Consider the following 26,532-nt stretch of genomic DNA (forward strand, 5'->3'; position numbering starts at 1 on the left):
TAGAAAAATATTATTGAACTCCTGGGTTGCAATGACCATAAAAAGTGTATTTTCATATAGAGAGTTTTGAGATATCGTGAATAAATTATAAAGGAAACAGCTTATATGCTGGTCAAAATCCATATGGGCCCAATTCATTTTGTGTTCAGTACTTAATCTGGATGTATCATTAAAAAAGAAGAAGGAGAAAGGGGGAGCCTATTACACCAAGCAGCATGAGTCCTAAAAAAATCTGCCCTAAGAACACTATGGAATGAAATCAGATACAGCTTTGCATCTCTTCAACCAGATTTGATAACATCTTCATGGTATTTTTAAAGCCCAGTTCCAGCTTCCCTAGATGTCACTTTGTAGTTTGCTTTTTCTATCCTGTATTCTTGCTTAGGACATGATTTGATGTTGCTATATATCTGAAGGCTCCTGCTCCTCCTAGCCCCCCAATCGCTAGCCATTTTCATTATACTATATCTTGTTTTGCTATAGGGCTGTTGAACAGATTTCTTAAGCAGCTTTTTGCAAGGTTAAAAGAATGCAGCCTGGTAACAAGTTTGTGTCATTTTAAATATATACCTTCTAGTAAATAAGGAGAAGCCTGGCAATCAATCCCTTTTAGTGTGTTATATGTTTCACCTGACAACTAAACCTTCTATTGATTAGCCATTACTTTGTTAGATAATCCTATGTCATTGAATCCATTGTAAAAAATTAAACTCTTTAAAATGTTTTACCCTAGCAGCAATGTGAAAATTGAAAACTTGTTCAGAATTACAGCCTGCTTTCACAAAGAAGGTAGTTTTCAGCAAGGCATCTTACTGGTTTATGCTTATGTGCTTTATATGCAATATAAAAACATATTAAAGTACTCCAACGCAAAACTCTCTGCCTCTGGTTCATCATGAAGCTACCTTTTCAGATGTTGCTTGAAGACCGAACCTTCTTGCCTGCAGCTATTATATTCACTAGTTTGATTTCAAACTGGAAGAAATCTTATAATAGTAAAATATTGTGCTTTTAACCTTTATATTCTAAAGTGGTCAAAAGGACTGTGACAAATTTAATTTACTGATCTAAGTCATTTCTTTGGGAGATGAAGGTCACATACCCATTTTACAGATACGTTGTCAGAAAATAAAAGCCATCTCCTACTCTAGAAACTCTCAGGACAGGAATATATCTAATTTCCCCCTAAACATGTTATATTCATGGATAAGGTAGAAAGAGAATAATTTTGAAGGATAATAAATTAGTTTTTCTATCTTTTGTAACTTTGAAAAAAAAAATGTGTACACCGGGGTTTGAACCCAGGGACTTGCACATGCCAACAGCACACTGTACCACTGGTCTACAATTCCAGTCATTGTGAATATTACCCCCTACCACCAGAGAAGCAGCATGATATTCTCTCTCTTTTTTTTAGGTGGTAGTGCTGGGGATTAAACCCAGGGCATTATGCATGTGAGGTGAGCACTCTACCAACTGAGCTATATCCCCAGCCTGCATGATATTCTTATTAATTGACTAGACAAACATACTTTCCCCCCTAAAATGTTAGCTGCAATACTTGTTACATTTTTATTGAAAATTTCGTATAGTGAATTATACAGATATTAATTGTATGTCAATGAATTCTTGATAAATCAGTCTACCTATGTAACCACCAGCCCTGTTAAGCTGTATTAATATTTTCATTACACAAGAAAATTCCCAACCAGTTTTCCTACCCACGTTGGATTGTCCCACAATAAACATTGCTTACTGTTGTTATAGATTAGTTTTGCGCTTTCCTAGAAATTCATGTAATGGGATCATGCATTTTTGGAGTCTGATTTTACACAGTGCAACATTTATTATGAGATTTTATCTATGTATTGTCAGTAGTTTATTCTCTCACTATTTTATTCCATGGAATAAATGTACTATACTTTGTTTTCAGTTCTCCTTTTGGTAGGTGCGGGCTGTTTCTATCTTTATAAATGAAGTTGTTAGGAACATTTTTCTATGAAAGTATGATAAGCATGTGTTGCGTACTTTTCATTGTGCTTATTGGCTATTCACATATTTCCTTTTGTGAAGTTTTTAGCCATTTTTAAAAATTGCATAATTTGCCTTTTATTACTGAGTTTTGAACTCAAATGTATTGAATTCTGGATTATAGTCTCTTGCCATTTATATGTGTTCTGAATGTTTTCTTACGTATTTGGCTTACTTATTTATGGTGTGTCTTGTTGAGAACACCGGTTTTTTGGATGAAGTCTACCCTATCAGTTTTTTTCCTTTAGATAGAAAGTATCTGCCTGTATCATGATTATAAATATATTATTCTAAGTTTTCTTGTAGAAGCTTTGATTTAAGTCTGTGAGTCATCGCATTTCTTCAATGTGTTGTGTAATCGAGTTTGGGATTCATTATTTGTGCCATACGTTTTATTCACGTTTCAGTGTAGTTGCTGAATACTTTCCTTTTCCCTCTGGAATTACATTGGCATATTTGTCAAAAAACCTGTTAACTGTGAATATTGTCTATTTCTGAACCTCCTAGAAAAGATGCTGTTGCTGGACAAAGCTGTGAGTGGTGACCTCTGAGGTCGTGAGACCCCTGTATTGGTCCCTATAGATGAGGAGGACAAGCCAGGTAAAGTGGTATATGCCTGCAATCCAGCAATTTGGGAAGCTGAGCAGGAGGATCATAAGTTTGAGGCCATCCTTAGCAATTTAGCAAGACCCTGTCTCAAAATGTAAAATAAAACGAAATAAAAGAACTGGGGATGTAGCTCAGAGGTAAAGTGCCCCTGGGCTCAATCCCCAAAACAAAAACAAACAAACCATACAAACAGAAAGAACAAGGAGGACAAATGGTAGGTATCTTTCTTTGAACCAAATATTTACTCTTCTATTCGTTTGATTACCATAGCCTTATATAATAAGTGAAATCAAGAAGAATCTTCTCTATTTGTTTTTATTTTTAATATTGTTTTGATTATTCTAGATACTTTGTGCTTTTAAATAAATTTTGGAATCAATCTAGCAAGTTCTTTCAAAAAGTAGTCTGTGAGAGCTAGGCATAGTGGTACATGTCTGTAATCCTGGATGCTTGGGAGGCTGAGGCAGGATTGCAAGTTCAAAGTCAGCCTCAGCAATTTAGCAAGGCCCTAGACCTAAGCAACCCAGCCTGATCCTGTCTCTAAATAATATATTAAAAAGGACTGGGACTGTGGCTTAGTGATTAAGCACCCCTGGATTCAATCCCCTGTACTCACACCCCTCCTCCAAAAAAGACCCAGTGTCTCTGTAAAGAGGTCTGGGGTGGAGTTTTATTGAAACAATGTATCCACTTCAGTAAAATTAACATCTTAATGTTGAGTCTTCTAGTTGATAAATATGGTGTATGTATCTCCATTTGTTTTTAAAATTTTAAGCAGTGTGTTTTAGTTTTCAGTGTGTATTTGAAGGAGGGGAATATAAGGGATTTAACCCAGGGGCAGTTTTTCACTGAACTTAGCCCTTTTTATTTTTTTAATTTGAGACAGTACCTCAATAAGTTGCTTAGGGCCTCCCTAAATTGCTGAGGCTGGCCTTGAACTTTTGATCCTTCTGTCTCAGCCTCCCAAATCGCTGGGATTACAGGCATGTGCCTCTGTGCTCAGCTTTAGTATATATTTCTTGAATATAATTTTTAAAGTTTTTTTTCTAGGTATTTAATGTTTTCTAGTACTATTGTATGTTTTTTCATTCTCTGTTCCTAGAATATGAAAGCACAATTGATTTTTTGACTGTTGACCTCATTTCCTATCATTTACTTAATTTTGTTCTTTCCAATTTTAATTTGCCTTTTCTTTTTCTTGCTTTATTTTAATGGCTTTGATCTCCAATATAATATTATAATATAATGTTTAATTGATGTGGTAAGAAGACATTTTCATCTTTTTCCAGTTTTAGAAGGACAGTGTTTTACTATTAAGTATTGTGTTAGTTGGAAATTTTTTAGGTGCCCACGATTAAAGAAGTTACCTCTTATTCCTAACTTGCTAAAATATTTTTTGTTTTTTTGTTTTGTTTTTTGAGATGCCAAGGATTGAACCAGAGTTTTACACATGCTAAGCTAGCACTCTAACTCTGAGTTACATCTCCAGCCCCTGCTGAAGTGTTTATAGAGTTATTCAATTTAGTGAAAAACTTTTTAAATTTAAGCTTTGTCATATTGCTCCCCCCCCCCATTCTGTTAATATGGTGAATTACATGAATTAAGTTTTCTGTGTTCTTGAGAGATATTAGTCTGTAATTTTCTTTTTAATGACTTTGGCAGGTTTTGGTATCAGGGTTATGCTGACCTCATGAATTATATTGGGAAATCTTCCCCTCCACCTCTTTTAAAAGCATTTGGGTATGATCCTGGTATTGTATCTTTCATAAAATTTAATAAAATTCATCTGCGAAACCATTTGGGTCTGGAGTTTTCTCTGGAGAGGCTTTAAAAATTTTACTATTTAAGCTAGGCATGGTAGCACATGCTATAATCCTAGCTACTTGGGAGGCTGAGGCAGGAGGATCACAAGTTTGAGGCCAGCATGGTAAATTAGTGAGTCCCAGTCCCAAAGTAAAAATTAAAAAAAGGGCCAGGGGTGTAGCTCAGTGGTAGAACACCCCTAGTACAATCCTCAGTATGAAAATAAAAAACAAAACCCAAAAAGTTATTTAAATGTATATGGGAAGATTTTTATAACAATTTCAATTTAATAAGTATATAGCTATTAAAGTTTTTTATTTTGTATTGTGTTGTAATGGCAATTTGGGTCCTTCAAATGTATCATATTTATATTTATATTCTCCTATTAACTTTTTGTTTTGTTTTGGGGTTTTTTTGTTTTTGTTTTTGTGTTTGTTTGGTACTAGGAATTGAACCCAGGGTGCTTAACCACTGAGCCATATCCTTAGCCCTGTATTATTATTTATTTTTTTAATTAATTAATTTATTTATTTTTGGTACTGAGTTGCTTAGTGTCTTGCCATTGCTGAGGCTGGCTTTGAACTCGCTATCCTCCCGCCTCAGTCTCCCTAGCCACTGGGATTACAATTGTGCACCACCATGCCAGGCTTATTCTTTATTTTAAGACAGAGTTTTGTGAAGTTGTTCAGGGTCTCGCTAAGTTGCTGAGGCTGGCTCTGAACTTAGGATCCTCCTGCCTCAGTCTCCCCAGCCACTGGATTAGAGGCATGTGCCATTGTGTCTGGCCTGGCTCTTTGTATCTTCATATTCAAATTGCTCAAGATTGGGGAAAGGCTCTTTAGCTGGCTTTTGATATATCTCTATTTATTTCCAGGTTCATTTTGTATTTTCTGTGACCGGTCGTAGAATCAGCCATTTTTTCCACGGATTAGTGTTTCCTTTTAGTTGAAGAATAGTTATAAGCCCAAGGTTTAAACATTAATATTTTACATCTATATTTATGTATTTTGATGACCATAGGTTCTCATTGATACTTTTAATTCCATTCAAACTCCAGAGTTTGTTCTAGATTTCTCTGTGTATTTTAATTCCCTTTTCTAATGTAAGAAAACTGATTTGAGGTTGTTTTTGTTGTTTTAATTTCAACACTTTGAAAAATATTTTCCCTTTGTCCTCTGTTTTTCACTGTTTATAGTGTGAAAAGCCTGTCGTTATTTATATCGTTGCTCCCAATTATATAATATCCTTTTTTTTCTTTTATTTGACTATTTTCAAAATTTTGTCTTTGACACTGTTTATCTGCACTTCTTCGGGGGAGGTGGTTACTGGGATTGGCACTCAAACACTGAGCCACATCCCCAGACTTTTTTGTGTTTTTATATATATATATATATATATATATATATATATATGATTTAGTTATACATGGACACAGTATCTTTATTTTGTTTATTTTTATGTGTTGCTGAGGATCGAACCCAGTGCCTCATATGTGCAAGGCAAGCACTCTATCACTGAGCCACAACCCCAGCCCTTGTGTTTTATTTTGAGACAGGGTATCACTGAGTTGTTTAGGGCCTTGCTGAGTTGCTGAGGCTAACTTTGAACTTTCAATCTTCCTGCCTCAGCCTCCCAAGCCTATGGGATCATAGGCATGTGCTACCATGCCCACCGTTTTTTAGTATTATGATGTTGGAACTGGTATTTTCTTTGTATTTAATCTGCCTGGGTTTGCTGATCTTAGATCAGTAAAGTAAGCCAATGGTTTTCATTAAATTTGGGAAGAATTTGGGCACTATTTTAATAACTTTTTTGGTATTCCATTTCATTCTCGTCTCTCCTTGGACTCAGTTACACATTTGATTATCAGAGATTGGACTGAGACTTCTTTTTTTCTTCTTCCTTTCCTCTCTTTCAGTTTATATCTTTTTGACTGATCTTTTCTCAAATTCATTGTTCTTTTTTTTTTTTAATCTGTAGCTTGAAATCAGTGGCACTCAACCACTGAGTCACATCCCCCACCCTACTTTATATTTTATTTAGAGACAGGGTCTCACTGAGTTGCTTAGCACCTCCGCCTCCCAAGCTGCTAGTATTACAGGTGTGTGCCACCATGCCCGGCTTATTGTCCTTTCTTCTGCCAACTCCAGTTTGCTTTTAAAGCCCATCCACTGAATTATAAATTTTAAGTAATGTACTTTTAATCCTAGAATTTGTATGTGCTTCATTTTATGTTTTCATTTTTCTGCTAAAAATTGTCTTCTTTACCCATTATGATTATGTTTTTTAAGTCATCAAACACTTATTATAACTTCTGGTAGAGCCTTTAACTGCTAATTCTCACAACTGGGTCATCTCTGTCATTTTTAACTTCTTATTCTCTTGACTATAGTTTCCATTCACCTGCTTCTTCACAAGTCTAGTAATCTTTTGTTATATAGTAGATATTATAAATGATATGTTGCAAAATCTCTGCCTTATTTTATCTTCCTCTGATTCAGTTAGTAACTGATCACTGTAACCTTGTGGAGGCTTGGTTTTATATTTGATAAGGTCAGGGGTATTTTGGTTTTACCCATGCTACTAAAGCAGATCCCTTAGTCCTAAAATATACTATTTAATCTCGATTTATTTGACTTTTGATAGAAAGTTTGAAATATTTATTATGTGCCTCTAACTTGGTAGGAATTCTAAACTCTGTATCTCCTCATGGGCAGCAACTGGGAGTTTCTGCTCAGATCTTTTAGCCAATCCTTAAGTCTCCTCTTAATTTATATAGGTTTTTTTGTGTATGGGGAAGGGGAGCATTAGCGATTGTTTTAGTCAGCTTTTTCATTTCTGGTACCAAAAGACCTGACCAGAACAATTTTAGAGGAGCAAAAGTTTATTTGGTAATCACAGTTTCAGAGGTCTCAGTCCACAGATAGCTGACTACTCCATTGCTCTGGGCCTGAGATTACACACACACACACACACACACACACACACACACACACACTGCAAAGGCATGTCCCCCCACGACCTATTTGCTCCATCCACATCCTGCCTGCCTATATTTACTATACAATTAGGTGGATTAACACACTGATTTAGATTAAGGCTCTTATAACCCAATCATTTCACCTCTAAATGGTCTTATATTATCTCATACATGAGCTTTTGAGGGATACCTCATATCTAAACCATAACAACTATGGATTCTAGGGAGGTAAATGTGTATTTTTTTTGAGGCTTCCTTCTTCCCCTGTGGTTCTCTTTCCTTTCTGAAATTTCTTTTCTCAATTGCCAGCCACTCTGTGGCAGTTCTGAACTTTGTCCTTTTGATACCTCAAGCCAGTAGACTGTGGCTTTTTAGTTGAATTTTAGTCAGTCTTTTTAGTTGAATTTTAGTGGATTGGTAAATGTTTTCAGGGGAAAAGCACATCTCATCTACTGTGGTTCCTTTCAAGACCACTCTGCCCTTCCCCTAATTTCTCTGTACATTTTAATTCCATTTCCAGTGTGTTTACATTGTTTTAAAATATTTCCCATAGTTTATAATTATTATATGGGGAAAGTTAGTCTAATATAAACATTTTTGTCAGGATTATAACCAGAACACTCTGGCTTAAAGTTTTATTTTATTCAGTACATACTGATTGTTTCACAAATGTCTTTTTAAAGCTGTAGGTTGCATTAAAAAATATGTATGCCTATACAGTAAATGTTTGTTGTATTAGCGCTACAAAGAAAATACTGAACCTTGAGCCTAGAATATATTTATATCAATAGTCCCTATTTATACACTAATTTCAGATGTGTTTTGAAGTAATTTCAACTTATACAAGAATAAAACAAGTGGATAAATTTTTAAAGTTTAATTTGCTTAAAAAGAAAACTAATGTTATTATATTGATGAGAGCTATATATATCCAGTAATTTTTGTTTTTCTCTTCTCCTTTCTTTACTGGGGATTGAACCCAGGGGCAGGGTCTTTCAAGTTTATGAGGGTATTGCTAAACTGCTGAGGCTGTCCTCCAACTCGAAATCCTTCTTTCTCAGACTCCCAAGTCACTGGGATTACAGGCAGATGCCATCTCACTTGGCTGATTTTTCTCCATTAAAAATAATTATTTTGTCTTCCTATTCTCTTTCCATAGAATGATAAATGAATTTTTTTTAAGTATGTATGTGTCCAGGGTGATATAATGAAATGAGTAAATAAATGGCAGAAGATGCCACAAGTCTTCCTGATAGAAGAATGCCGATGAATAATATAGAAGGAAGGACACATTTTAAAATTTACCACTAGAACACCACAGTAAAAATTACCATAGGCAAGATCCACCAGTGGATACTAGAATGAACAGGCAAAAGTTGATGTAGAAACAGAATATTTGCATAAGCTCAAAATATTTCTCCGGATATATTTAGTAATTTCTGCAAGAAAAACATTAAGTTTACAATGGATACTCTTTGCAGACATGACCACAGCCAAGTAATCCCTTAATTTCAACATAAACATTTATACTACTGTTTTCTAAGACAGTTCTCAGGACCAGCAGCATTAATATCAACTGGGGACCTGTTACAAATGCAAATTCTCAGAAGCTCTGGAGAGGGGACTTAGCAAATCTGTATTTTAGTAAGTCCTCCATGTGATTCTGATGTACATGGAAGCTTGAGAACCATGATTTATACTATCAGTAAAAAACTGAAGACTGAAAGGAAGCCTAATATATTTGGCTAGTTATTAATAATGAGTTTCCCAGCAGCTTGGAGGTTGAGGCAGGAGACTCACAAGTTCAAAGCAAAAGTGAGGCGCTAAGCAACTCGGCGAGACCCTGTCTCTCAATAAAATACAAAATAGGGCTGGGGATGTGGTTCAGTTGCTGAGTGCACCTGAGTTCAATTCCTGTGCCAATAATAATAATAATAATAATAATAATAATAATAATAATAATATTTGCTTGCCATAAAGTATGACGGAAGTATAACCAATAATTTTAATCTATTTCCTATAGTTCATTCTATTTTATCTCATAGGGCTACCAGGTACTATGAGATACTATTATTGAATCTAGAATCTCTTTTAATTTTATTTTTCTGAATATTTCCAAAAAATTTGATCAGTTGTTCTGAATAAGAAACACATCCTCTTGCCCTTTTCAGGATTTTTGTTGTTTGTTTGTTTGTTTGTTTGCAGTGCTAGGGATCAAACACATCCTTTTAGGTCTGGACCCTTTTGAAAGTTTATCTTAGACCAGTTATTGTTATTTTAAACAGAACTAAGTTCTTAAATTTTGTGTTTAAAAGATGCTATGTAGGGCTGGGGATGTGGCTCTAGTAGTAGCGCGCTTGCCTGGCATGCGTGCGGCCCGGGTTCGATCCTCAGCACCACATACAAACAAAGATGTTGTGTCCGCTGAAAACTTAGAAATAAATATTTAAAAAAAAAATAAAATAAAAAAAAAAAATAAAAGATGCTATGTAATCATTATCACCACCTTCCATACCCAAAGTGAAGCCACTGCCACTCACATACTTATTTATGGGTACATTGTTGACTTTTATGGGGTCTCGCTTTGTGTCTTTCTTTACCTTGTCCCTCAACTCCCATAAGTCTGGAATTTACAAATAAATAAAATCTATTGGTGTGTTGATTTTGAGAAATAAAGCAGAATTTGACAACTATATATGGTAATGTTTCAATATTTAAAAAACTGAATTTTTCTAAAAAATTTTCTTTATAGACTTATAACAGCTGTGCCAGACTCTGCTTAAACCAAGAAACAGTATGTCTAGCAAATACTGCTATGAAGACTGAAAATTGTGTGGCCAAAGTAAGTAATAATACTCACTGATACTTATTATACCACATCATAACAATACCATGTCTATAGGCATCTTAACTCAGTATGACTAGTAAAGATTAATATAGGCTTATATATTTAAAATAAGAATACAAATAAACATCATTTTAGCCAGAGGAGATTGTAGATTGGGTTTTCCACCTCTTTTTTTTTTAATACCTTTCTTTCTTTCTTTCTTTGTTGTAGTTGGACACAATACCTTTATTTTATTTATTTTTATGTGGTGCTGAGGATCAAATTTAGTGCCTTGCACGTGCTAGGCAAGCGCTCTACCACTGAGCCACAACCCAGCCCATCCACCTCTTTTTAATTGCAACAGAATCTTTTATGTATTTTGCTCACACTTTAGACTGATTCACATTTGCTTGACACTAGTTATAGATTATCATAGATTAGTAAGATTTGTATAAGAATGATTTGTATAAGATAATAATTATAAGATATAATTATTTTTATAAATTAAGTTCCTTCATGATTTTTAAATGCAATTAAGTATAGAGTACCAAATATATATATAGGACATCATTGTTAAGAATGTGAAATATGTGATAGGAAAAAACAATTATTATGTCACTACTTTTAAATATTGAGTTACTAATGTTAGAAACACTGCTTTTGATGATCTTAATCTGAGTGGACAAGTGGATTTAGTCATGCATATGGGCTACCTCTTTCATGTATAAATATGTGCCATAGCTATAGCCTAGATACAAAAATAATCTTAAGTGTTAAGAGATCTGAAGCTTTCCCTGTCTGCCTTGGCTCACATTTTCCACGTAACTCTAATTACCCTGGAACTTTGACTTAAACCCAAATGTCAAGTATTTTGTTTTTCCTGGGAGTAATTACTATTCAGAATGGTCTCTGTTTCTAGACTTGTGTTTTACAAAAATAATGCCTTGCAACCACTTAAGAATTTGTTGTTGCTGCAACTATCCAAAGTTTATTTGGATACATGCAGACCCTCAATTACTTACTTTTAGTGTTAGAGACAGAACTGATGTCATCTTTGCTACAAAATCCAAGGATAGCTGTCTTAATCCTTTCAGACTGCTATAATAAAAACACCATAAACTTGGGTGGCTTTTAAACAACAGTATTTTATTTCTTACAGTTTTAGAGGCTAGGAAGTCCAATATCAAGGTACCAGTAGATTTGATGTCTCATGAGGGTTCATTCTACTTCATAGATGGAATTTTTTTGCCGCATCCTCACATAATGGAAGGGATTAGGTGAGCTCTGGGGTGTGTGTCACTCTCACTCTCTCTCTGTTCTCTTTCTTTTGTGCTCTTTCTCCGCCCCTTAAGCCAAAGGCTCTATTCTCATGAATTTAGGGATGGTGCAAAATTCAGACCAGCCATGCGCAGTGGTGCATGCCTATAGTCCCAGAGGCTCTGGAGGCTGAGACAGGAAGGTTGCAAGTTCAAAACCAGGCTCAGCAACTTAGTGAGGCCCTAAGCAACTTAGTGAGACTCTGTCTCTAAATAAAGTACAAAAATGAGCTGGGGATGTGGCTCAGTGGTCGAGTGCCCCTGAGTTCAATCCCTGCCTAGTATCCCCCCACCCATACCCCCCCCCCAAAAAAAACCTCACAACATTCACAACATTCAGACCATAGTAATGGCAATATTTTTTATTATTTTTATTTTTTAAAACATGCATTCATTTTTGAGCCTATTTTATTAACTGAAAATATATCATACAAAACATAACCATTGGAATAACTCTTAAGAAATGCAAAATATTTATTATTTAGTTATAAAAGAGTTCATCAGTTAAATGCTTAAATTCAACTGTCTTAATAATTTGCTATTATCAATTGCATATATTTATTTTTTCAGTCATTCACAACTAGCAAGTGCTAATTGACCCTGTTTTTTTATTCAGCATTTGAGTATGTAGGGGTACAATTATTTGGGCCTTTAAAAGATAATCTTTCTCCTGTGTTGCCATACTGCTCTCACTTTCATCACAAGATGGCTAAACAAGGCAAAATCTTAGTACGAACACCAATCCATGGACAGAGTGACAATTTTAATGACTTTCATTGAGAGCTGGCCAACTGAGCATCTGTTCCTTTTGTTTTCCTCATACTTTGTAAGCCAGGATTTCTTAGGCTACATAGTTATGTTGGTGTGTATCTGTATTATGAGTCATTTGTTTGGTTTTTCACACCCTCTACTTCAATGTTGCATAGCTAGAAATCTTTTGGCATCTGACAATAATGGCATAATTTATTCCATGCTCTTAGATAAGGAAGTTTGCTCATTGCTGCTCATCAGTCTGTTTTACTTGCTCCCAGATAAGTGACCTTCTCATCCTCTTCTTGCTTATTTTAACATTACTCTGACACCAATTTTCTTTCATTTTCTCTTTAAATGCTCTAATTCAATAATTTCTCTAATTTCATATTGTCAACCATCTAACTTCCTGGTTCTTTCTGTTGGTCCACGTCCTGTCTTCTGGTTCATTGCTTTGTATTTGAGCCAAATAATCACTTGTTCAATGGTAAATAAAAACGTGTAGCTGAAAAAAATGTGTTCATCACAACAGCCTCCAGTGAAGTTTTTCCTTTTATTTACATATGTTATATGTGTCTTGAAATTCCATACTATTTCTGTTGACCTCATTTATTGCTTGACTTTTGAAAGAGATGACTTGCCATTATTTTTGTAGGTCTGCAAGCTTGTCCCTATTTTCTATTCTTCACCTTTTACCCTTAACTGAATATTTTCATCTGCTACATTTTGATATGGCTGCAGATTTCTTTTTGTTAGTGTTGTTTTTTAACTCAGTACAAGTGTCTGTTGTTGATTCAGATTGTGCTCCAATGTGTCTGAATGTCTAGCCATTTCCACATGATACAGTGATACCAACCCTTTTGTCCAAAAGTTCAAAACAACTGAATTCTAATGCACATATTAACTTTTTTTAAAAAATATTTTTATTTTTTAGTTGTAAATGGACACAATGTCTTTATTTTATTTTTTATGTGGTGCTGAGGATCGAACCCAGGGCCTTGCACGTGCTAGGTGAACACTCTAGCCACACTAGAGCCACACTAGAGCCACAACCCTAGCCCATAATTTTTAAAAAATAAAAGCTATTTTAAAAATAAAAACTAATACCAAACGCCCCTCCCCCCCCAAAAAAAGGAAACAATTCTGATCAGAGTGATTTTGATTTAGGTAGAAATTCCAATTAATAGTCCAAAACTTTATTATTGAGTGTTGTTTATGTGAGTTTTAGAGACAACTTCAATGCCAGTTATTTCCTCAAAAGCAGAAAGCTTATGTTCAGACTCCCATTAGGATATTTTATATAACTCTTCTTTGCCAGAAATCTTAGTCACACTATAGCTCTATAAAGTGGGTACCTATTACTTCTCTTTAGAATATAAGAAAACATCTGTAAGACAAACTAAGCCACCCTAGGCTGACAGTGATCTTCTAAATCTTTAATTTGAAGAGGTCTACGAAAACATTTAAAAATAAAAACGGGAGGTCATTTTATCAATGTAACAATTCAGCTAATATTTAGAGACACTGAAATGTCTTTTAAATTTTTTTCAAAAACCTTTCTCCTGATTATAACCCTGTAGTTTATGAGATTTGTGTTTGGGACATGATAAGTTCTATATTTACTGTAGTTTTAAACGAATAGTCATTATTGTCTGTCAGCTTAGTCTTTAACATCCATAATCACATTGTACCTAATTCTCAACCTATAACATCCATAATCACATTGTACCTAATTCTCAACCATATTTCTCATTATTAAAGAAAACTAACTGGAAAACTGGAACATTAATTGTTTATGTTATCTCTTTACTGAATTTATTGAAATACTATTGAAATTTTTGGTTATAGGTTACTCTGAGGTTTACCCTTATATATAGCCACACATGTATCACAAACACATAAAAAATTAGTTGTTTGAATACATCTACTTTGATTCTTGGCCCAGATAGAAGTTTTGTCTCTATATTTTGAAAATAAGCCTTTGTAGTCCCATGTAAATGTTCTATATTTTTGTTGTTGTTGTTTGTTGTTGTTTTACTTGAGACTAATAATCTGTTTGAAACTGAGACTGAAAAATGTGATGTTCCTTTCTACTCACTCCAGATTTTGATAGAAGACTTGTTTTATTTATTTCCAAAATTATATCCGCAGGAAACAAGCTGTTTAAATTCAGATTATGCTGAAGCAAAATGGTCCTGGTATGAGAAGCAACGTGCTGTTTTACGAGCACAGAGTCCCTTTTCTCATAACTGATTGATAGTAAATATTTTCCTGAAGAATTATTGCCAACCATGAACAGTGCAACTGTTTCACTTTTTTTCTGTGCTACTTGCTGTACCAGCCATTGTCGGTAATTAAGATCTACAATTCACAATGCAGACGTTTGTACTTCCTCTGGGTCTGTGCTATTTATAAGGCATTTCAGCTGTTCAGAGTTTCTTTTGAGTTTTAAACTACATGTTAACAGGCTTCTTTAATATACTGTTCCACAAGTAGCATGTCAGATGGTCTGTTCTTCGCACAGGCGCCTCTGTTAGGTCTACACATTAGCTTTGCAGGGAGTGCAGTAAGATTTAACTGTATCATAGAGGCTGACATGGTTGGGAAAGCTCTGGAGTGTGATATGTTACATATTAGGCATATTGCTGTTTTAAAAAGATGAGAATGAAGTTTGGAAATAAATTTTTTTCTTTGGTGTTCAAATGTTTATATGAATTTAATGTGTTAATTGGTTTACAGAGGTTTTGAGAAATATTTAACAAAGTGATTTCCCAAGGTCATTTTGAGTTAATAAGAGAAGCAAGGACTATCTTCATATGGACAAGAGTATGTGTTTGTCAGATTAAGGATGTAAAAATATACTTCCTTCTACATGGGCATGATATTTAAGACATGGGGTACCAAAATGGATCAGCAGATTGACTGCACATTTGTTGTGTAATCAGCTTCGGGAACCCTAAGTAGCATATGCCATTGTTAAGGAAACTGTAAACAGGGATCCTGGTCTGTGTTAAAATTGGAATAATTCAAGCTATTTTCAACCCAGAAGAGAGTTAATTAAAAAACAAGTCTAGACCTCAGCCCAGAATCTTAATGAATTATACCCTAGATTCAGAGTAACCGCTTCCACAGCCTCCTTGCTACTGGCACTTATTGTTAAACATACAAGAAAAAGAGACAAGAAACTGAAAGCCATTAACAAATATGTTTAAAACTTTGCCCAACTGGAGATTGACTGACTATTTTTAAGCCTGAGGTCCAGCTGCATTGATTAAGCACATTGCTCCTTAGCTTCTTCCAGCCTAGCAGATCAGCACAGAAAGGCAGGACACAGGTTTCATTTCTGACTCTAGATGGTCTTTGAATATAGACAGAGCTTTTAACAAAGCCATCACTAGGAAGTTTTATTTGACAAAACCTAAAACTTCCTGCAGTTCTTTGAAACTGTAGTATTCCTATAAACTTCTCTTTCTTAGTGAACTCTTTATGAACCTTTTTTTTTTTTTTTTTTTAGAAAGCAGCAGCAGTTCAGCTGTTGGGAACCCCTGATCTATTTGACTGAGGCACTTTAAGATGCTAGAATCTACATTCCTGTCTAGCCAGGGAGCTAATAAGATCGAGTTTGTCTTTGTGGATTGATCTAGATTAGTGTGACATAAACCCAGTGTCTTCCTCAGTGTAAAAGGAAAGGTTAAGGGGGAAAAGGGGGAAAGAAGAAAGTTCTTCATCAAGAATTGACTGCAGTATTGCCTGCTGATGCGTGTCGGATCACCCGCACAGAGAGATCACATGGCTTCTCCAAAAGTCAAACGATCAATTCGCCTCGTTTTGGCTCTGTACTTAATGCACAAACAGTGCGATCTGCGGGGCTGTAATTGCATTGTTAAGGCCAAGGAACAAGCCTGTGCCTTTTCAGCAGACAGCTGGCAGGGAGAGAGGCATGTTGTTAGGAAAGAGAGAGGCAAGGCAAATAAAATTACTGCTAACGCTCAGAGATCGGCAGGAGTCCTACTTGCCTAATCTTACCGGTGGGAGCAAGCGGCTGTTGTAATCCAATTATAGCAGCATAAGCAATTTGTTAGACACTCCGCATAATGTAACAATTTCCCAATAAACTCTGACTTGTAATAACGTCGGCAAGAGTCCGCATAAATCTGCCCGAATGGTGGGGGCTGGAGCATTCGGCTGGGGGCTTGTAATTGGCGCCATCAGCACGTTTTGCGGAGTGCAGTATGGTGCAGTCTTTTAGTGCAGGAATTTTAAGGAGAAAAGCATGGCACATGTTTCTTAGAGAAAGAAAAGTGGCCATTAAAAGGGGAGCAGCTAGAAGGGCATACTCTTCCCTTCACATTACCTAGGAATCTTAATGTAGAAACAAAACAGGAGGAAGCCATGTTTTCTTCTAATACTAAAGAGGGGAAGGTGGGGAGTGTGGGGATTAGTTAAATTCCTTTATTTAAAAGGCATCGGTTTCTATTATTTATATTCTTTCTCTCCAACCTACTAAAAAGCGGTTCAGGAATCATTTACCCAGTATTTTTCTAAAACGTTCTCAGCCAAACCTAGAAATGCCAAAATTTAATGTATTTCTTCTGAAGTTTAATATTTTTTATAACATGAAATATATATTTTCTTCATGTCTAGGACAAATCTTTTAAAGATATTTTCTCATTAAATACTGAATCTTGCTGCTGAGTTCTGTTTTAAGAAAGCATCACTTAACTAAAAGGATTTAAACCCAGCTTGTTTGCTTAGCTGGCTCTTCTGAGGTGCTTATTTTCAATTAAGAATTATTCTGAATATCTGTGATACAAGATTATGGAATCAATCTTGTTGAAAACTTACGCTGTAAAGAATAAAATCTTATTTTAAAAAATATACTTGTATGATCGTTATAGAAATAATTTTGATTCCTAAGTAATAATATTTCTGTATTATAAAAATATTTGTTATATGACAAATGAAAGCCATTCTTGTTAACTGATTAGTGTTTATAGTCACAGGATGGAGTTTGTTATATATACAAGTATAGAAGTGAAGAGTACTTAAGATTTGAACTAATAGTTAGATTTTCCTTCTACTAAATATGAATCAGATATTGCTTACTTTCTTACTCTGACCCAACCCTTCATTGCTGTATAATTTGTGTCAAAACCAAGCTTCTGATATAAGAACAGAATTCTTCAAAATATCCTGTTGCTGTGGTATTATCACAATAAATATTTACTTTCAGTATAAACACTTCCTTCTATTGAAGCAAATGCTGCCTTGTTTGACTAGAGTTACATCAATAAACTGCAGTGCCTCTAATAAAGCCACTCAGTGTCTAGGTTTAACTAATGGCTGATTTTCATGGGTTTGACAGTGAGCTGTGTGCGTTATTTTCTCCTGATATTGTAAAAATAATGAGAGCAAATTAGAACAATCAGTTTACACAGATAGCTCCTGATTGGAGGCGATGGGCAATATGGCAGCAGGTAATCCATCTTCAGGCTCCTGTCACATTAACTTCAGCAGTGTGAAAAGATCAGGTGGGGTAAGCAGGGATCCTGCCCAATCGGAGCACTGAAATTAATGAGAAGAGCATTGTTCTGTGATCAACCTTTTAATTAGCAAGACTAGAAATGGAGGGCATGATGGAGGGCGCAATGAAGGCAGCACCACAGCTGCACAGTGCCAGGCACAATTTCTGAAAAGGGAAAGTAAAAAGCTGTGGGTTTTATGTTGCCCTCTTCTTGCTGTATTTAGTCATTGTGTTTCCATTCTAGAGCTGCTTTACAGACTTTTAGAAACATTACCACCTTTTCCAAAGTAATGTCACAAATATGGCTGATGTATTAATAATCTGTAGACTAGACTTCTGTCAGGGATCATTTAGGATTTTGATTACCAGCACTTTTTGAAAAGCATTGTACTCTGGGTTTTGCATTTTGAGTTTTTAAAATCAGGAAGTCTTAGGAATTAAATTTATAAAGTTCTGCCTTGTCAGCCTCCCCCTACTTTATCCCTCCAAAGTAGAGTTTTCCTTGCAAGTAGCATAAGGGTTTTCTGGTTTGGAGCCCCTCTGTCACTTTGAGTTATTTAAAAGATGAGCAAAATCCAGGCAGTAAGTTATGGCATAGTTAAATTGTGTTCTTTTCCTGATTTTGTTTATTTGGAAATGTGCTGTTTGTTTTTATATTTTCTATTCCATTGACTTCTCAGTATTGGGGCTGTGCTATTTCAATTTATGTAATTGAGAATTGAATATCAATCCAACGTGATATTTATAGGAGGAAGAGGAAAAAAAATCTATGAGTCTAAAGGCTGACTCATTCATTTAAAGCTTAGTTATACTAAAATTGTAACCTTATCATCCTTACAGTATTAGAAAAAAGAGGTATAAGGCTATGGAATATATTAATGAGTTAAATTTTCTGAAAGAAATCAGCACAATTTTTTCTAGACCATTTTAGAAGGATTTAACTTTAGGATGCCATCAGAATTTGCTGCGATGTGTTAGTTTTTATACTTTAAGCTTAGTGATTTATTGTGAAAGCAAGTAATATAATGTTATCTATGTAAATGAATTAAGATGTGTTCCAGCATGCTTGTAATCCCAGCGATTTGGGAAGCTGAGACAGGAGGATTGAGAGTTCAAAGCTAGCCTTAGCAACTTAGCGAGGCCCTAAGCAACTCAGTAAGTCTCTAAATAAAATACAAAAGTGGGCTGGGGATGTGGCCCAGTGGTTAAGCACCCCTGGGTTCAATCCCTGGTATTAAAAAAAAAAAAGAGAGAGAGAGAGAGGAAGGTGTTCCAAAGATATATAAAAGAGATTTTTTTCTTGATATTAACAAGTATTTGACTTAAGCATTTATTTAAAGTATCAATGCATAAAGGCTAGTTATCAGGTACCCATATGAGTACAGTAGGAAAGAGCCTAGAGTACAGTATGAAATATTTAGGTTAGGTGTAAGGCAATCTTTTCTCATCATAGTTAATAGAACTTGTTTCATTGTATTTATAACTAATGTAGATTGAATCCATCATAATATGCATAATTCTGTAGCCCTGCAGCTGTAAGATACTGTACTTAGAGAAACTTAAGTCCCTAATATTATGCCTCCATGCAAAATTGACAAAACAAAAGCTCCTCACTTCCTTTTAGTACCTTCTCTTTCCTCCCCTCAAAAATCTCCTTAATATTAAGTTTGGGATTTTAGCAGAGGTTTTTTGTTTTTAAACCAATAATGGGCTTTCCCTGAAAATATTCACAGAGAATTGTATGGATCAGTATCTTAGATGGGTGACATGGTACCAGTGTCTACTCCCCCCAACACACCCTGGTGCTACTGTGCATATTAATATTTTAAAGCCTATTGTTAGAATTTTGCAATATACTTTTTTATTATTCCTTAATCTGGCAGAGAGATTTTTATTCTTAAAAGCTGTTAAAGGTTTTTGTGGCTGTTCATGAGTGTAAACATTATTCTCTCTGCTAGTTTTTCAGTTTTAGAAGGCTGGCCTCGTATGAAATATGATATGTCAAGAGCTTTGTAATGTTTTGAACAACCAATAAAAAAATAAAATAAAAAAAAAAAGAAGGCTGGCCTCAAACTCTCCATGAATAAGTATGTTCTTAGTCATACGGTGTAAAAAGATCACTTACAAAGCTTGTGAAACCCGAGCCTTCCTTTTGAACCTTTCAGTACCCATGAGCTCAGGATCCATACATGTAAAATTCTATTCTTATGTTGTGACTTCAATATGCAAGGCAAATAAGCTATGAATTTAAATTACTCTTCCACTCTATACCAAGTTTCTACAAAAATATAATTGTGTTTTCCCTCTTTCCTGAGTGTGGAGTTCTATCTGATTTAGTAATCCTGCCAATATTTGTTCCTGTTGATAGGATTGTTTTTTTCCAGAAAGTTTTGCTTCTTAAGATCAATGTTAAAAAGAGGGCCCATTTTTGAGTGCATATTTATTTGTTTGTTTATACTAGTACTCAGAAATGTTCAACTGTCTGAATAATAAGAACTCCCTTTTAATTTCCTGATAGAACTAAATTGCCAAGTCACCTTAAATTCTACTAATTCCAAAGTTAATGATTGAGTCACCTTAGAGAAAATTTATTGGTCCTTTGAAACTCATCCAGCACACCTTTATTTAAAATTCTTATTACAGAACCAGTTGACTCTGTGAAGCTATTTTAGTCCTTTCTAAGTTTTTCTTCCCTTTTCCCTCTCCTCCATTTTTTATTTTGGAATATTATTACATATAAAGATTTTTAAATGTCCATTTTCTTTTTCATGTATCTTCAAAGATGGGAAACATTTATTTCTTTTTTTCTTCCTTTTAGTTTTGCGCCACTCAAAAATTTGAGGAGGATGTAGAATACAGTATTCATCGAGTCCCAGTGTTTTGGCCTTATAGTCCTAGCTATGTGTTAGCTAATTCCTTTTTTTTTCCTTACATACATGATAATAGTGGAATGCATTACATTCATAATTATCCATTCACAGCTGTGTTAGCTATTTCAATACTCATGTGAACCTGATGAGATGGCTGTTACCCCTAGCTTATGGATGAAGAACCTGAATCTTAGAGAAGTTGAACCTTTCCCCAAGTTTTCATATCTGTAAGTTGTTGAGTGAGTTTTGAATTCAGGTCTTTCTGACTTGAGAGTCCTTACTAGATTGCCCTTCAGAAGTATTTGGAGGCCCCATGCATTTCTTCTACCAGTCCGCTTTCCCCTGCCCAGCCATTATTGTTGCATCTGTAACTCTACTCCTTTTGATATAGCACTTTTGACATACAACAAATATTATTTTTTAAATATCTTCCCTCTACCTCTCACACTTTTACTGCTTTTAAAATAATCTTGTTTTTTTGTTTTTTGGTTTTTTTTTAATTTTTTATTGTTGGTTGTTAAAATAATCTTGTTAAAGTTAAATTGAGCCTGTTTTTATAACAACTCTCTCTTTTCTAAGCTACTAGGCTGATAATTTTATAACTTTCAATGCTTATTCAATAATAATCACTTAAATGAAAAACAGTAGACATATCTGTAAAGTATTTAAGATGACTCAATGACTCCATATTACATTATTCTTCTCACAAAATGAATGGGACATTATTAGACAACCTTTCAAGGTGGTGACTCATTCCTTAGTAATTATTTTTAACTTTATTTTGGAAAACAGATATCTTGTATGTCAGGATTTGCAGTGTAAGCATGCATTAATATTCCTTTCATAAAAAAATTGTTTTTTCTACTTGGGCTTGGTTATTAATTCTGTCAATTAAAAATAACCTCTCTTAAGTTCAAAGCCCATGTCTATCTGATTACCCTTTAGTAAATATATTTCTCTTCATGCTTCTAGATGGTTTGGTGATTATGAAGACAGGATGAAGGTATCAGGATTTAGATGGATGTGGAAATCCTGTCCCAGAGAGGAGGCTTGGGACAGGGATGAATGATTAAGGTGAAATATGTTCATGAAAACAAACAAAATACATACATACATGTGTACTACTGTTGTAGATTTTTTTTTTTAACTTCCTGGATATTCTATAGTGGAAAGACAGTGTCATAAATTTCCAGACTTATAAAGTATGTAAGAAGTACTTGCTCACATGGAGCACTAAGGCTGTGTGACAAACAGGAATGTTAAAATATTTCTAGAATGAACATAATTATGTTTTATAACCTCAAACATCACTTTCCTACATTTTCTAGAAATAACAAATAATGTAAGAAATTTAAGTATACAGATTTTTTTTTTTTTAAAGCCTGGGAGCAAATCAAAAGGGAAATATAGAAAGAAAACTATGTTTAAAAAGAAATGGTTCCTACAGTGTTAACTATGGAGTCTGTAGCGTGACTCTGTAATGGAATATCTTGGCAGGGGGTATAATACTGTAAATAAGATGAATATGCCACTTGTGGATTAATGGGCAACCTAAAGAGTGGCTTTATTTACATCTATGTGTGAGGTTAATTTTTCGTTTGTGTTTTTTCTCTTGTTCTTAGAGTTATAAACCTGATAATTTAATTAGGGAACTTTTAAAAAATCAGTTTCCTTGTATCTTGTTTTATATTTATTTTTTGTGGAATTAATACAGTTTCATTTTAGACTTTAACATTGATAGGTTGGAGAAGTTTTCCTTAACTTTTTCTCTGGATAATAAAAAGAAGATGTGGTTTCTGAAATTTATTAAGTCCATGAAATATAGCTTTTAAAAAATATTTTTAAAAGCTATATCCTCCAAAAGATAGATTAAATATATACACCTAAGGTATTCAGATTGCAGTAGATTCCATTTGCAATGATACAGTTTTCTGGATATGGTATTCTTTTCAAAGGTATGAGTACTGAATTATATAAATTTGAGTAAATCTAACCTAGGGCACTAAGGGAGCCACTCTCTCAACATTTTAATAAAACGTGCACTAAGGGTAAGTAAGTGGGAGTCTTTCTTATGTAGCTAATTTTTCAGTTAGCTCTTTAGGTTACTGTTGACTGCAAATTAATACCATTATTTGGTGCTCTTAACATGTCAAAGCTTGGGATTCCAATTATTAATTACTCCCTGCTTTTCCACAATTGAATATATGTTACTTGTAAAAGGCAAATTGTGTGCAAAAGTAAATTGTCTCATTGTAGAGTTCATATAGGATTAATTTTCACTTGCATAAAGTAGATTCTCAAATTATATTTGTTGAGTCTAACTTAACACACAAAAAAATGTGAAATATGTTTTGTTTATTTGTGGTACTGGAGATTAAATCTGGGCATTCTATCTCTGAGATACATACCCAACCCTTTTAGTTTTTTTAATTTGGGACAGGGTCTTACTAAGTTGTCCAGGTTGGCCTTGAACTTGGGATCCTCCTGCCTCAGCCTCTTGAGTTCCTGGGATTACAGGTGGTGAAATACATTTTTTTTTTTTTAAAGAGAGGAAGAGAGAGAATTTTTTTTTTAAATATTTATTTTTTAGTTTTCGGCGGACACAACATCTTTGTTTGTATGTGGTGCTGAGGATCGAACCCAGGCCACAAGCATGCCAGGTGAGCATGCTACTGCTTGAGCCACATCCCCAGCCCATGAAATACTTTTTTTTTTGAGAATTGTTTTTTTTAATATTTATTTTTTAAAATTTTCGGCAGACACAACATCTTGGTTTGTATGTGGTGCTGAGGATCGAACCCTGGCCGCACGCATGCCAGGTGAGCACGCTACCGTTTGAGCCACATCCCCAGCCCTGAAATACATTTTTTAAAGTACTAAAATCCAGAGATTGTGTCATCAAATTTGATAAACTTTTTGCACCTTTATTTATTGCATATTTATAGTGTGCCAGACATTGAGTTAGTAGTTTGAAATACATTTGCACTTAATATAACCCCATTTACCTATGAAGAAACTGATGCAGAACTGACATTTGAGCCCATACTGTCTGGCTCATGGCCCTGTGTTTTCAACCACTGTTTATGAATTTTAGTATATAGAAATTAGGATGCCAAAAAGGAGGATTATTTAAAACATTCTCTGTGGTGTCAATTAAATGTCAACAATTCACTACCAATTGGCCAGGATTTGGAAATCACAAAAATATGTTAGTTGGTTGTGTAAAACCACTGTTTGGTAATACATTTTAGGTTTGTTTGTTTTTTTTCTCTTGCATTCATAGTATTTTTCTTTCCAGAATTCTACATGAGATGATAAAAATTAAAAATGCCTCAATTTGGGGCTGGGGTTGTGACTCAAGTGATAGCACGCTCACCTGGCATGCGAGAGGCACTGGGTTCGATCCTCAGCACCACAAAAAATAAAATAAAGATATTGTGTCCACCTAAAAAAAAAAAAACAACTAAAAAATAAATATTAAAAAAATGCCTCAATTAGCAATCACAAAAGTATAATTGTTAATTGACCTGGTAATCTCCTCTTGGTGTCTGTTAGGGTTTCTTTTCAGGCTTTGATTGTGTGTAATAAAACTGTTGCTTAATTAATGCCAGGGTTCTGAAGCCTTTGAATGCCACAAAAGAGAGTGAAATGGAGAAAGCAAGAAACAGCATCCAATCACATTCCTGTTGTGTTAATTTAGACCTGTCATTCTTTTTCTAGTTCATGATGTACAATTCCCAACAGATACTAGGTGAATTGAAAGAGAAGCTGCAGCGAATCCTGTCTTAGGAAAAGCGCAACTCATGATTGAGGCTCTCAGTAGGTTAATGAATAACTATTTTCAAATAATATTTTACCCCTTGTTTGAACTGCTCTAAGAATGAGTGTGGCCATGATAATGTGACTAGCAGATATAATGCAAAACCAGTCTAAGGTGGTGAATTGGCATCTTGGCTTTGGATTATGTACAGGAAAGATCCAGAACTGATGTCTGTACAGAAGGTGCTTGTCCATAACCAGAGAATGAGAAAGGAAATCATATTGACTGGTTTACATCTTCATTTCTAATGCTGAAAAACAAAATAAGAATTACCTTTGGAAATTGCTAAAGCTTCCTTTAATTATGGATGTACTTTTTAAGTGATACATATGCTTTAAAAAGGTTAATAAAACTGTTTCACTCAGAAAATAATTTCTTAATCTTGAGACAGAATTCTGAATAATACCTAATAGTCTTACCCAAAATGAATTAAATTTTAAGGGGACTCTTCACAGTCTTTTTGTTTTCTCTTATTCTCCTTTGATTCAAGGGACTTATTATATTAGTTAGCTGGTTTTATATGTGTGTTGGTTTTAACAAGTGTTGAAACAAGCAATGTTCCTTTCAGAGTGGGTGGGAAGATTTGAAATCCAACAATGAAAAATAAGACCCCTTTTATTTCTGGCTGCATTCCCAGAGTGGTTGTGTGTATTTTAATCTTTGAACTTTTAACACCTGCTCAAATTCTGTGTGAATTGTGTAGGAGTACAATATGATATCTAAATTATACTTTCTGTTGATACGTAAACATGAGTAGACATTGTTGAATGAAGGCATTGATATCATAAGTTCCAGTGGTTGCCGTATCAGTGAAGAAAGCAGTTTCCAAACGTGGGGAAAGAATACAGGCTTCAAGTTGAATAGGTCTGTATTGTCCAGGGGGTTATTTAAAGCTGACAAATACTTGTTTTAGAATGGATGGAACTAGGTTAAGTGTTTACAGCCAAACCCTCCTATTCTCTTCCACCAAAGAGCAAGGTTCTCCTAACACTGACCTACTTTGCTCTTATATAGTACTATAGGTATAGTGGTTATGCAGCCATGAAGAGGAAAATAGATGGGACTGGGAAGATTTTTTAGTAGATGGTGCTTTAGTAGCATTTTTTGTTGTTGTTAGTGGTGGTGGTGGTGGAACATAATGTTGCCACAAATCATGAATAAATATTCTGAATCCTCTAATATTATAGCAGTTATAACCATTTTTAAGCCTTCTTTCTAACTAGATATTTCTCTTCTGGCTTTCTATACTGTGAACTTTACAAAACTGGCTTAGGCAGCCTATTAATTATTCATATCATAGCAACAATTAAAGCAAATTAAAAATAAAAATCACCATATTGCATTTAACCGTGGGCAGCACCACAACTGTGTCAGCTCTGTAAGGGCCTGTGGTGCTTCCTTAGTTAAAAGTGCTAGAGGGAGCTCTAACCTTGTTCAGAGTAGTGGCATGTGGGAACAATTGTCTCTATGTGGCCATAGGGTTGCGAGTGAAGAAAAGAGGCTCAGGCTCTTTCTGGCAAAAATTTAAATCTGTTTTTATTAGAAAACTGTGTTTCCTTTATGTCAGAAAATAAGGCTTAGGACAGTTTATAACCAAATGGGAATTTATTCACCCTTATTTCCTTTTGCATGAACATAATCATTTCCTAGCACAGTGTTCTGGAATTTAATTAGCGAATTTTCACAACATGAACACACCTGTATAGCCACCATTCAGATTTTAAGAAGAAACTAAATATTACCAGAATTTACTCTTGCCCTCTTTTAACCATTATCCTCAATTCTAACACCACACATGAGTTTTGACTGTTTTGAGCTTCATATAAATGAAAATATTACAGTTTATATCCTCTTCTATTTGGCTTCATGGACTTAATATTTTTAAGAGCCATTCATATTATTGAACATAATTATAATTTGTTTATTCTCATTGATATTTGTTTATTCTCTTTGATGTTGATTAACCTCTTGGATGTGAGGTGTGTGCTAAAATATTTTGCCC

General features: G+C 34.7%; 1 protein-coding gene across 16 annotated transcripts in view; it reads left to right on the forward strand.

Moving 5' to 3' along the window:
- The window catches only part of Btrc (beta-transducin repeat containing E3 ubiquitin protein ligase), a 186,818-nt gene that overhangs the window by 108,634 nt on the left and 51,652 nt on the right, over positions 1–26,532 (forward strand). For 10 of the 16 annotated variants that reach the window (XM_046450111.2, XM_046450113.2, XM_046450114.2 and 7 more), the window contains one exon: positions 10,176–10,265. The exons of 2 other annotated variants lie outside the window; for them this stretch is intronic. In XM_046450111.2, coding sequence (XP_046306067.1) covers positions 10,176–10,265 — 90 coding nt within the window. Of the gene's footprint in view, positions 1–1,417; positions 1,461–2,538; positions 2,632–10,175; positions 10,266–26,532 lie in introns of all 16 variants that reach the window. 4 more of the 16 variants (XM_058581239.1, XM_046450117.2, XM_058581241.1 and 1 more) reach the window with 3 other exon arrangements.

The sequence above is a fragment of the Marmota monax genome, unplaced genomic scaffold (assembly GCF_021218885.2).
Source record: "Marmota monax isolate L192 unplaced genomic scaffold, Marmota_monax_Labrador192_F-V1.1 WCK01_AAM20220418_F8-fsc00004, whole genome shotgun sequence".
Classification (NCBI taxonomy): Eukaryota; Metazoa; Chordata; class Mammalia; order Rodentia; family Sciuridae; genus Marmota; species Marmota monax.